The following is a 12792-nucleotide window of genomic DNA, read 5'->3' on the forward strand; positions in this document are numbered from 1 at the left end:
TTGAATCATTTGGGTGAGTGACCTTTCAGGAGAAATTTGGTTGAAGTGAAGTGAGAGTGTCTGACTGATAAAGCGTGCACACACGAGTTTACTGTGATGGAGAGGTAATGCAGGGCAGATACAGAGCAGAATGGTGATGGCAGCTCCCTGACCGAAGCATAAAGTCACACACACCCATGTTGGCCAGTCCAGTACCTCCGGGATCCACATTCCCAGAATGTCGGTGTCACTGGCAAGGTCCTGGCCGAACATGGCCTCCATGGTCTCCTCATCCAGGTCCATCTCCAGCTCTTCGTCCAGGTTGAAGTCATAAAGGGCAGCTGGGTCTTGTTGCTGTTGGAGGGATGAGACCTCCCGACGTGACTGGCTGTGGTGGGCCTGCACTGAGCGGTACAGTCCAGCTGAGAAACACAGGAAAGTTTAACGTGAGGTGTTGAAGTAGGAGGTGAATTCGCACTTTGGTTAGACCAAGTGTGACGAAAAGAGAAAGATGTCTTAGTGGATCATTCTCACCAGCGCGGGCTAACAGTGTTCGTGCAGCCAAGTCAAAACGGTGTTTCCTACCGACAGCAGAACGTCCTCTGAGAGCAACACCGCTGGAGGCTGATGCACTGTCTTGCTCCAGACCCTCGGGACTACAAAGTAAACAAATAGTTTGTTTTTATATGTGATTATTACTTTAGTATTTTTTAACTCAAGTATTTTCCTTCTCTACATTTAAAGTTGAAATCATTACAAAGTAAAAACAAAAGTCACAAGATGAAGGTATGATGAACCGTGTGAGAAACAAATAAAAAGAGTCAAATCAGCAGCTGCAGCAGAGAAGAAGCTGATGATTTGATGCACCACCCGGTGACCACTGCAAGTGTCCCAAATCAAGCACACCTGCCATGTTGCGTGACCAATAGGTGCATGCTGGGTCTGGGCTAAAAACTAAATGCTAAATGACAGTGGATCCTTCAGCTGTGACTTCTACATTCACTTCTACCATCAGTGAGGTGCTCACCACCTTTAACAATCTTCTTTAAGTGGACATCACAGCACCAAATTCAAATTCTGTCTATGATGATTCAACAAATTCAAAGGAGAACATAAGGTCATTTCAAAATACTTCAACATCCTGCTGATGTTACTTAACAGTGAACACTCCAGCGTTCTCTCCTGGTTTCCTCAGGTCTCTCTCTGGGTTTTGGATTAGAAATTCATGGCTGTGATCTGCATTTAATCTACACGTGATCTCCTCAAGTTTTCATAATATTCATTCATTCTATTTCGAATTAGGAACATGGGTAAACTATGTGAGACTTCCTACCTCTCACTGAAGCCCTCCTCCATTTCTGAAGTGTCTGCACTGGCGATGTCTCCAGGAGAGCACAGGTACGAGTTCCTGTCCAGAGATTTGCCTCCAGCGGAAGCTGTCGCACCGGGACAGGAGGAGTCAGACCCATCACCGCCGACACCGCTGCCTCTGGTGTGAGGCTCGTCGTGCTCGTCCTCTGTGCCTGGATGTTCTATCATCCACATGGCCAGGACCGTGATGTTCTGAGCGTCTGCCTCTCCTCGCGCACCTAGAGATAAACCATATCCATATACAACAAAATGATTGTCATGCCACAATATTTACAATCATTAAACAATAACATTTTTGACATTATGAATTCCACCATTTTCTGTGCTTATTAGGCACAAATTTCATCACACAATCATGACCTGGTCACTATTTCATGGCATGGTTTAATTGCATTCATTGTGATTAACACAGAAACACACTGTTTTATTCTAGTTCTGTAGACACTGCTCTACCCTTACTCTAGTATTGAGCTGTCTATCCAACTTCTGTTGGTCTTAAGACGAATTCAACCAAATACACTGAACTAAATCCAACTTGGGGGAGACTGACCAGTGGCCTCCAGAGCTTTGGTGATCTGGCGCAGGGAGAAGCCCATCTCAAGCAGAGGCACAGCAATGGCAGGAGGTGGGGGAGACGTTGACAGCCTGCTGCTGGGGTCTGACAGAGCTGCAGAAAACACCAGCCACCATTAGTGAAATCATTATGAAATCTGGGATGTTGGTTTGAATATGGCTTTAAGAGCATAAAAAATATGAGTTAACGTCCGTGTGCATCGCTGTTGTTCCAGTATCATAATGTGATGAGTGCTTTTATCTACTAAGACTTTTTTCTTATATATATATACTTATGCTGCGAGTTGTATGGTGAGCAAAAAAATTCAATTGAATATGAATCCCCATTACAATTTTTGCAATTGTCATTATGATGTCATGAAGAACAGTTTTTTGTTATGGATGACCTGAATAAAAAATACAACGTTAACAAGCTCAAAACTGTACAGCTTTCGATGGTATTCTGAATATCATAGAAGCTTTTCAGTAACACAACGGTGATATTAACATGCAAGGAAATCAGGCATACTTACAGGTACCTGTTCTGTTCTGTGGTCTGCTGGGCTGGGAGTCAGGGGAGGTGAGACTCTGCCTGCGGCCGACCTCATCCGAGGGAGATGTTGGCAGAGATGACACCGGAGGAGTCTGGGCTCGACGGGTTGGAACCAGGGTGGTGGTCGGGTAGCTGGAGAACATTTGCCTGTAATAACAGAGAGACACATCAAAATAATCGTCTCAGTTTCATCCTACATGTAAAAACAAGGCCCAGCTGATAATATGTGCAGCTATCTGTTCTGACCTGAGGAGGCTGAGAGGCATGACCCCCGGAGACTCCGACGCAGGGACGGTCTCTGTGTCTGTGACAGGTGTGGTGGCCGTGGTGGTGTCCTCCAGAGAGGAACTCATAAAGGAGGTGGTGCTGGAGGCAGAGGGGCTGGTGGTGACCGGGGTTTGTGCCAACTGCTCACCCTCTGTGCCTTCCCCCTCACCCTCTGGTTCACTTCTCACTCCTGAGGGACATAAAAAGACGGGCAAAACTGAAGCCTGTTATCTACAGTATATCTATCCAAGCAGTAATAACAAAGAGCGTAGTGCTGACTATTTATTCTAGTTTATTTAGCTGTAAACTAAATCCCCTTGGGAGCATTTGTTGTTGTTCTCGTTGTTGTTTGCTTTTAATTAATGAATTATAATTATTACTGTTATATTATAATCCGTAGCCCTGAATCAAAGCACATATTCTCACCAGGTTTGACCTTTCCCCCATTCGGCTCCTCCAACAGCCCGTTCACCACTAGTTTGTAGATCATGGCCTGTGCCCTTTCCAGGTCTGCCAGGCCCAAAGCCCGTTTGATGGGGGAGCGCATCACTGCCCGCTTCACCATGTGGCGCATGAGAAACTGCAGAGCTGCCCGCATCTCCACCTCCTCCTGGCACACCGGTGAGGTGGCAGTTGTGCTTCCACTGGTGCTGGCATTTAGATCAGCATTGTGCCCACTGGGTGCTGCGTCCGGTAACACCTTGATGTCAGAGGAGAGAACAGGTTAGCATCAATCTGACAGTATGTGACCTGGATCTGTTTCACTCACATCACCCATTTCTACCTGCAGAGATTCTGTGTGTTTGCTCTATTTTCAATTGGTCTAAGAAACAGTTGAGCATTGGGGGAAATGCGCTTATTTCCTGCTTATTCGCTTTTTTGTCAAGAGTTAGATGACAAGTTAAAAAACCACTTTCTTGTCTCTTTGTCAAACACAAGGCTATAACCAGCTGCCGGAAACAGCCAACCTGGCTCTGTCCAAAGGTACCAGCACCTCTAAAGCTCACAAATCAACACACTGAATCTTGTTTGTTTAATCTGTTGATAATTTGACTCCCAAACATAACTGTAAAACCACAATTTGTCAATTTTCAATTTTGGTTTTAGTACAGATTAAACAAGTGAGGTATAAGGTTTTAATAAGTGAGCTTTAGAGGTGCAGATACCTTTGGACAGAGCCAGGCTGTTTCTTTATGTTTCAAGTCTTTATGCTATATACTAAGCTAACTGGATACAGGCAGCAGTTTCATATTTAACACATAGACATGACAGTGGTATCAATCTTCTCATCTAACTTTTGGCAAACAAAGTAAATTGGCACATTCTCAAAATGTCAAACTATTCCCTTTAAGAATGTCATAAAGTTTAAACTGCTAATGTAAAACCTAGCAAGCTGAAGTACCTTCGGGATCAGCAGCAGCTCAGCATATTTGCTGCAGCTCAGCAGGGCGCTGAGGGCCTTCATGGCTCCCAGGTAGAGGTAGGACAGCTGCACAGCATGGATCTCCGACTGGGTGGCGATAGAGGGAGGAGAAGTCTCGTGACTGCGGGAGCCGTGCTCGTGGCCTTTCTTCCTGCTCCCTTCAGCAGGAGTGTGAGGAGCTGCAGAGAAAAGGGTCTCATTTCCCCCTAACCCTCCACCAGCCACAGAGGAGATCTCACTCTCTGATTTTGAGTTGGGCGCCACGTGGGCTTTCACCTCATCCAGACTGTGGGACACGCGCAGGTCAGAGGTCGTGGTATTTGGAGCTGATCCAGATGAGGCTCCAGCACCGTCTCTTTGTTCGTTACGGTTGTGACCCTCATTGTCTGCTTTGTCTTCATTAGTGGTCGGCTCATGTCCGGTCGATGCGGCGTTGCGATGCTTCTTGTCGTGGCGTCGTGCACTGAGCTTCGCGGCAGTTTCCTCGTGGATACTCGTAAGGTAGGTGAGGTCCAACAGCAGCGAGGCGGTGAGGCCACGGAAACGTGCCACGTCGAAGGGCAGCGGCTCGCAGGGTTCCAGGTTGTATAGCGGAGTGTCACTAGGCGACCAGAAAGTTGGGAAGCTTTAATAGAAGGGAGTGGAGAGTGAAAAGAGACAAGGGAAGGAAACACAAAGTGAGGGAAAGGGCAGGAGAGAAAGAGCACAGCATGCAAGACAAATAAAAAGATGGAATGTGTGGGTATGACACAAAACAATGCTACTCAATGAATTCCTGGGGCCATGCAAAAGAGTAATGATGCACAGGGGCAAGTCAGTGACAGAAATGTACAAACAGTAAATCAGAGTAAGGGAAATGGGGGGTGAAGAAGTGATTAAAAAGCAAGAGGCTAATGCATCAGAGGAACATGAATACAGGCAGTTTCAGCACATTTTTACCCTACAGCAGTGGCAGCCAGAAACTTTGTTATTGTCAAGATAGTAATAAAGCAGCTGACAGTTTAGTTACCTACAAAAATATACTAGTAAATAACAAATATAGCAACATATATATATACAAAGAAAAATGTCCAAAGGAAAGTGACAAAAAAGGTGCCACCGCAAAACTTCTTCACCCAGTACCTGATGGTGATCTCAGCTTCGTCCCACTGCACCTTAGCTGAGGTACTGCCCTCCTTCACCACACCCAGCAGAGTAGCATGGCGCCCGGTCTGCTTGTGTACACATCGCCCACCGACACGGAGGCCTGCATCTGCACCGCCGATCACCGCCAGGACAGGCCACACCTCTGTGCAGAGCGTTCGCAGGTGGTGCTCGGACAGCTCCCCCAAGCCGTGCTGCCGTCCGTGGCGTCCCCTCTCCTCCTCCGTCCTTGTGGGCGTTTCTTGGCTTTCTCTTTGGGCGTCGTGCTCCTCGCGGCTCTGCACCGAGCGACTCTTTTTAAGTCTCTGCGCCCCACCGCTACCGGACGTGCTGGCTGACTCTCTAAAGCAAGGCTTGATCTTGTGAAGCCGTTCAACCATCGTTTTGTTGATGCGATGGGTCCAGTGGTCGGTGCGATGTAAGATGCGGATCAGCTGTGTGGTGGCCTCGGCCAGAACAGTGGCCATGGGGCTGCAGACTGGGTCACCAGGTAAGAGGTCTCGAGGTGTTCCCCTCATCTGCATGTCACAGATCTTAACCTGGAGCCATTCAAAGATAAGTAAAATATACATTTATATAATGTACTTAGATAACTATCTGTATACAGTAAATAAACAAAGAGACGCTAAACCCAATATAAAGGGATTACTTAAAATATTATACTCTGGGAGCAGAAGTAAAAGAGAGTCTGCATAATCATTTCAAACAAACACAACTTCTTACAGAATTTACCTGCTAAGGGAAAGTCAGAGTTACCCACAGATGTCCGAGGCAATAAAACACACACATCTCACTTAATCTTGCTCTCATATCTTCTGGCTTTTTTGACTTGAGAATAAAACCTTGCACCACCATCACTTTTCTGAGCAGGCGGGAATAAACACATGTATCCACAGAGTGAGGGAGTGTGTCTATAAGTATTATTTATTTACAGTGTTAAGAGTATAGAGGATAATGCACGTTCAACAACACTGACATTTTAAAAACATCAATGTGCCGGGATTAACTCAACATTCATTTTTTTTTTTAAATCAAAACACAAGACAGCAAGTTTGAAGATAAGAAATCTCAATCCCCAAGTCACTGATATTCTGGTAATTCTCTGGTCAACCACAGAAATCAGACTTGCTCTAAACAAAAGATAAGGAAGTAAGCCAGCAGAGGTGAAATGACTTCATGTTGCTGTTTTACAGACCAAGAGGAAGTATGTGTCTCAGGCGGGTGAACATTTATGTTGTCTTACCTTTTCTCCTGGGTTACTGCTGTAGAACATCACACAGGGATACAGTTCTGTGGCGTCCACGTCCTCAAAGGCCAACTTTGGCTCCTGTGGAACCACAAGTTAACAGTTAGAGATGGACACAGAACTCCGAGGAGATACATGAGATTTTTCCAGCTGTTTCTTTTATAGATTCTTTATATATTAATAATGTGTCTGTGCATTAAAGTGTCCTTGTCCATTGTCCATTGTGTGAGTGTGTATGTGCAATGACAAAGGCAAGCGAAAGAAATATATATTATTTTTAGAAACATATTCAAACAGAAAAGACTGTATATATATGCAAACATGATAAACTGCTGTACGCCACATGAATATCACCCCGGTCTTGTCATCTGGAGACTAAAGTTTGCTACAGTATCTGATATTGACTTAGACTTATTTTTCCCATGAGTCTCTCACCTCTCCGTTCTTGCCAAAGGAGATGGTCCTGGCCTCCATGTCCAGGACACAGGTGATGAAGTCTCCCTGAGTGAAGCTGCTCAGTGTCAGCGTTTGCTCTCCATTGTGATAGAGGTTTCCGCTGTACGCCCGGTACAGCCACATATCTGACGTGGTGCGGTGGTTGAAGTCGTGCACGGGCCAGCGTGAGACCCCCACACATGTGCCCTCGTTGCCTCGGTTCTCCTTCACGATGTAAAACTACGAAAGAAATAAAAGGCGAAATGAATCAAAACAGGTCGACAACTTAAAAAAGAGATAATTTATATTTGGACACTATGTTTTAGACGTAGGCTTTGTCTCTACTGTGATCTTTGTATATCTGTTTTCAATGAATTCAGCCTGGTTGTGTGTACAAAGCGCCAACCCACCATCCTGTCTGGGCGTGTATCGTTAAACTGCGGACTACAACAGCAATGATAACAGCTTCTAAATGGACTATATTATCATTTTTGTTCCACCTATAAAGATGTAACAATACAACTCGGTACCTTCCACTGGTAACATCCAGAGGAGATACCAGTGGAGGCCAGGCCGTAGCCTTTTCCCCCACTGCCGTGCGTCAACCCCTGGCCGTTTTCCACCACACAACATTGAGCCTTCTCTGGATCAAAGGACACCTCCTGAATGGGAAGGTTCTCATCCTCCTCCTCTGCCTCTCCCTGTGTATTAAAGAAACAGTCAGTCATTCAAACAGACACAGCAGGGGTTAGGAAAGGGTGAGTGGTCGGTTGCACACCTGTAGTTTGAGCTCTTGGACTTTTTCTTTAATCTGGATTGAGTGCTTTGCTTGAGCAATGGGAGCTTCCCACATGCAGTCAGACAGCAGGGAGAAGAGGCGCTCCACCACCTTGAGGAGAGGAGATTATATTAGCTTGCTTAGTGACAAACAGTCTGTTACATTAAGGGATTAGGCCAGTGATAGTCTATATTTTTGCCATAGTCCAAACAAAGTGGCATGCCTGTGTCATTTGGTCATCCTCCATGTTGGCCTCACATGCAGGCAGGACAGCCTCCAGAACATGAAGAGCGAGGAGCCGAGTTCTCAAGTTTCCCACCAGAGGGACGCCTAAAATAAACAGTCAACAAGAGTTAATATCTCTGGTATGTCTTTATTACATAAAATACCACACATGTATCTGTGTTGTGTTACACCAGCTGGTTGCACCACCTGAGCAGCATTTCTGTGCAGCGATGTTGAGCAGCACTTCAGTCCATTTGGGGGAGGCCATCTTGGATTGGATGGCCTTGGAGGAGACCACTCTCCTGAGGAAGACCAGGAAATCTCCCAGGTGGAGCTCTGCCGTGTGCTGCTTACGTATCAAAGCTGAAAAACGACCACACACACACACACACACACACACACACACAATTATAGGCTGCATGTTGCATTTCATGGAACACAAACTTTTTTTTTCACCAGGTTGTTTTACATAGTGTTAGACCAAACTGCACTTAACTAAATAGTAAAGAATCTAAATGTGATTCAAAAATCATTGCTTATTTTAGCAACAGATTTTTATTTTAGTTTTAATCCCTCTTCATTTGAATATCACCAGATTCTTTGATGTGATTCTGACTACAGTCATGTGTTTGTAACAAATGATGGAACAAAACCTGCTCTTGTTTCCTGATCATATGACTCACTGTCTATTAGTCATTTACATTTCTGTTCAATCTTGTTATAGTTCTCGTTAACAAAACTTCATTATGATGGAAAAACTGTCAACAAATATGACTGATCAAAGCTTCTGTTGATGAAAAGTAACACTGCTCATGGCCACAAACAGAATACTGCATGTATTATAAAACACAAGAGGGACAACATGGCTTCCTCATCAGACTGACAAAAGATCCTTTCCATCAAAGGGTAATGAGAGTGAATTATTCTGTCACCTCTAAAGTCTTTCTTTTCAGAGTCTGCACTGTCCTCCTGTTTGTTGTCTTCCTGTTCTTTTCCAGAGGACAGAAGACTAACTCCTGCCTGAGATAGCAGGTTCTTCAGCTGACTGCAGAGCAGGTCCAGCAACGATTGGACCACCTTGGGACTCAGCTTGTCTGCGTATGTCCTGCAAACCCAAGGAAAGACACAGCGGTTGATTCAATCTTTTCTTTGTACCAGTTCAGGTTTATACAGTACTGATGTCATGATGACTCCATTTCATTACTTTTAAATCTCCTAGATCTCTTACCCGGTGCTGATGGCCAGTATCTGAAGCAGGCGTGTGGACGCCACCTTCAGGGCAGTGCTGAGCTGGGACACTCCGGGTTTCTGCAGCAGCTGGAGGGGCTGCCCCAGCATGGTCTCTGTACCGCAGAGCTGAGACAGCACGTTGAGCAGCCCGCTGGAAATGGCCAAGGAAACGTCCACTGGCTGGTAACGAACACTCAGAGCAAACACAGTCACCAGCAGGAGGCGCTGCTGGGCTTCTAGGATGGAGAAAGAGACAAGGTAGAGACAAAGGCATCAGGTAGTCTGCTGGAAAAACTGAATCTCAAGTAAAAATATCCAGATTAGGATCAGATTAGGATTTGGTTGTGTGTTTTAAGGACACTTAAGCAAGCTCAGTTCAAATGCTCTGAAAGTTGACCTGGTAATGTCACCCATGATGCACCTGCAGGGGAAGCTGCCAATTGAAAATGTTAATGAGCTAATGTTAAAAAATCTTAAGACAAATGTCTATGATTCATATTTGAAACATTCTGAATAATTTTAGCTCATTACATTGTTAAAGCTGCATGACTTAGAGTATATGGTGGCAGTTCTTATTACCGATGTGGTGTTTGTTCGCCTGCAGTGCTCTCTCCAGTGTGACAGACAGCTGCTGGTAGATCTTATGGACGGCTGTCTGGATTTCCATTTGGAGGCTCCTTTTAGCTGCTTTTACACCATCCTGAAAATAACAGTACACTTATGTTATTATGTTAAGATACATGGTAGAAAACAGATAGATATTATTTTTCCCAGAAAGAGAAGTATACACCCATCAGGAGCCTTATACGTACCTGGTAGTGATGTAGCTGAACGCTCTCTCTCTTCAGTCCTCCGGTGCCCACGGTCCCGAGGCCGAAACAACCGGCCAGGAACTGCAGCCTGACGGAGGTGAGCAGGGAAGAGGACTGGAAGGCACTGCTGGATCGATCTGCGTTCCCAGGTTGGCTGCCCTTCTCTTCCATGCCAGAGATCAACACCACAATCTGGTGGAGCGCCTCCAACCGCAACTGAAGGTAACACACCCCAACAATCATGTATACATTCTGAAAGGGTTACACATCTAACTCCTTGATGGTCATTTCATCAACTGATAGAAACAGTCTCATTTGTGGTTTAAAGTTTAAGTCTGATGATATTCTGTATTTTTCTTTCCCAAAAAATCCAATGAAAACACTAAAAACAACAATGAGTTGTTTCAAAACTATTGTGTGTGTGTCAAAGCCTGATATTCCGATGTGCCACAAAGCTCCATTGTTGTCCAAAAACGACTTAAAACACATCAGTGACCCAACTGGTTGTAGCAGGTGACATGTTCCCTTAATATTATGAACACAACCACTTTAGTTTATTTTGAGTTAATCCCACATAACCCATTCTGCTGCTGTAAATATTCAGTAGCACCTCAAATCCACAACTGAAAATAGTCCTTAACAAATGTACTATTTACTTCTATCTGAGATTTCTAAAAACTCTAGTACCCAACTGTTTAATCTGCACTTTATTTACTCTTTTTGAAAATAGGCAACTATATATTTGTGACCAGTTGTTAAAGATCTTCAGTAGGAGTCGGTGGGTTCAGAGCAGCACACACAGGAAAGTGGGAGTATTGAGAGACGGGTTAATTCTTTAATGATTTTGGTTTTTTCAGGGGATTGTTTGATAATATGAAAAATACAGAAAAACACCAGCCTTATCTTTTAAGCAATTCTGTTATAAATTATTAACAATTGAAGTAGAAAATGAAAATCACTCAAACAAAAAGGATATAAAATTATTATATCCCTGGTGTCTGTTGTGATGTTGATTACTCATTATAATTTTAGGTGGGATCACAGTAATAAAAAGGACTTGTGCTTCACTTCAGACTCCAGAGTACCAAAGTTGTGAGACAGTCCCTCACCTCTGCTCTGCTCTGCTGCTGTTCCATGGCCAGGATTGTCGCCTGTGGGCTGGTGGACATACTTTCTTCTGGCTCCTTGAAGGCTGGAGCCAGGCCCACGTCACCACTGATGAAACTGACCATGTTGTCAATGAGGGCGTGGATGCCCAGCGAGCGGCTCAGGTCCAGGTCGGACTCCTCGTAGGAGTGCGCCGAGCTGTAGCTCCGCTGACGGCTCAGTTTGGCTCTGAACCAGGATTCGGCCAGGGAGTCTGGTGAGCTGTGAAGCAAACCTGAAGATGGAGAGGGAGAGGAGCCTTTCAGATGCATAAATGCACAAGATAACTCTCTTAATGGATGGACCATGTAGCTTTTAAGCACTTAAGAGCTTGGCAGTGCGATGCATTATTACTCTATAAAAGTTCATCGAATGGCCAAATGCTGATTCTTCATGCAGGCACAAGCCTTCATCAGCCATTATGATTTCATCTATAATGGGCGCGCTGAGTTTCCAGTGCCCACTGAGGAAAAATGCTGCAGCTGAGAAGTGGAATGGTAATCAGGGCTGGCTTTTCATATAACAACTGACAGCACTGAACCTCAAAGTATCAGTACTGATGATTTCTTTACAGATGCAACTGGTAATTTCCATGAAATCTCTTCAGCGTGACAAATCACATTCTTCACAAGGGACATTCCAAGCAGAAGAATGAGCTGTTATTTGTACAAGAGGCACATCTGTGTGTTCTTGACTTGTTTTCTCTGTTTATGTAAAAGCACGCTACACAGAATAGTAGAATATGAAGTGTCTGCGCTCAGAACAAGGGCCTCATCATGAGAGATGAATGGAAGGGGGCATCACAGTCATGGAGGTATGAGCTAACAAGAGGAAGAAACATGCCATCGTTTACTTGCTTGGAGCTCCTCTTGTGTTTGGGGCTCAACTGCCCCAAAAGAAGCAAATAAACTATCCACACAGGAATCAAGAGACAGAGAGACAAGAGTAACATATGAAAGATGACAAAGACAAACCTGAATCAACCTGAATCGACAGATTTACTGCAAATGATTTTTACCTCTTTTTTTGTGAGAGAACGCCAAGTCCAGGTCGACATTTCTCCTTCCACTCTGAAAGACAAAGGAGAGACAAAGCCCGATGTAGCACTCATTCAAACATAGGAAGTATCAGTGTAGTGAGTACATGTATGTGAGAGCGTCTGCTTTACCAGAGTGTAACCCTCTTCGTCTGACTCGGGCTGCGAGAGATCAGACTCACTCCTGGACTTCATCAGTCTGTAACTCGGGCTGCTCTGCACTGAGCGGCTCTCTGCACTCAGACTCTCACTCCTACACATACACACATCACAGGAACTGATTAATCAAGATTCAATTTGATTATCATTATGCAAAACAAGATTATATAACAAAAATTGCAAATGTAGATCCTTTATGCTACTCACAAAAAAATAAAAGTTAGAAAAATGAATGAATAAATAATAAGTAAATATTAATAAATAAATAATCAAGTGAATGAATAAATAATCAAGTCATATAAATAAAACTAATTTCATGGTGGAGTGTCTCACAGCTTGAGGAAAGAAAACAGACCACCATCATATATACCATATATACATACAGTCATATTGCACATTGTACATTATTGTATTTTTGTATTATATTTATATTTTTT

At 44.3% G+C, this 12792-nt stretch overlaps 1 protein-coding gene across 1 annotated transcript in view; it reads right to left on the reverse strand.

Moving 5' to 3' along the window:
- Positions 1-12792, reverse strand: part of herc1 (HECT and RLD domain containing E3 ubiquitin protein ligase family member 1) — a 57355-nt gene that overhangs the window by 24048 nt on the left and 20515 nt on the right. Inside the window, exons 24-45 of the mRNA XM_022748819.1 lie at positions 12329-12449; positions 12179-12230; positions 11124-11395; positions 10015-10230; positions 9782-9902; positions 9201-9438; positions 8905-9077; positions 8180-8335; positions 7971-8077; positions 7748-7858; positions 7500-7670; positions 6970-7209; positions 6532-6615; positions 5268-5827; positions 4125-4770; positions 3149-3422; positions 2702-2912; positions 2442-2602; positions 1901-2017; positions 1313-1568; positions 514-635; positions 175-401 (exon numbers count right to left, since the gene is read on the reverse strand). Of these exons, the coding sequence (XP_022604540.1) occupies positions 175-401; positions 514-635; positions 1313-1568; positions 1901-2017; positions 2442-2602; positions 2702-2912; positions 3149-3422; positions 4125-4770; positions 5268-5827; positions 6532-6615; positions 6970-7209; positions 7500-7670; positions 7748-7858; positions 7971-8077; positions 8180-8335; positions 8905-9077; positions 9201-9438; positions 9782-9902; positions 10015-10230; positions 11124-11395; positions 12179-12230; positions 12329-12449 (4636 nt within the window). The remainder of the gene's footprint in view (positions 1-174; positions 402-513; positions 636-1312; positions 1569-1900; positions 2018-2441; positions 2603-2701; positions 2913-3148; positions 3423-4124; positions 4771-5267; positions 5828-6531; positions 6616-6969; positions 7210-7499; positions 7671-7747; positions 7859-7970; positions 8078-8179; positions 8336-8904; positions 9078-9200; positions 9439-9781; positions 9903-10014; positions 10231-11123; positions 11396-12178; positions 12231-12328; positions 12450-12792) is intronic.

Source organism: Seriola dumerili, unplaced genomic scaffold, assembly GCF_002260705.1.
Source record: "Seriola dumerili isolate Sdu_G_001 unplaced genomic scaffold, Sdu_1.0 BDQW01000011.1, whole genome shotgun sequence".
NCBI lineage: Eukaryota > Metazoa > Chordata > Actinopteri > Carangiformes > Carangidae > Seriola > Seriola dumerili.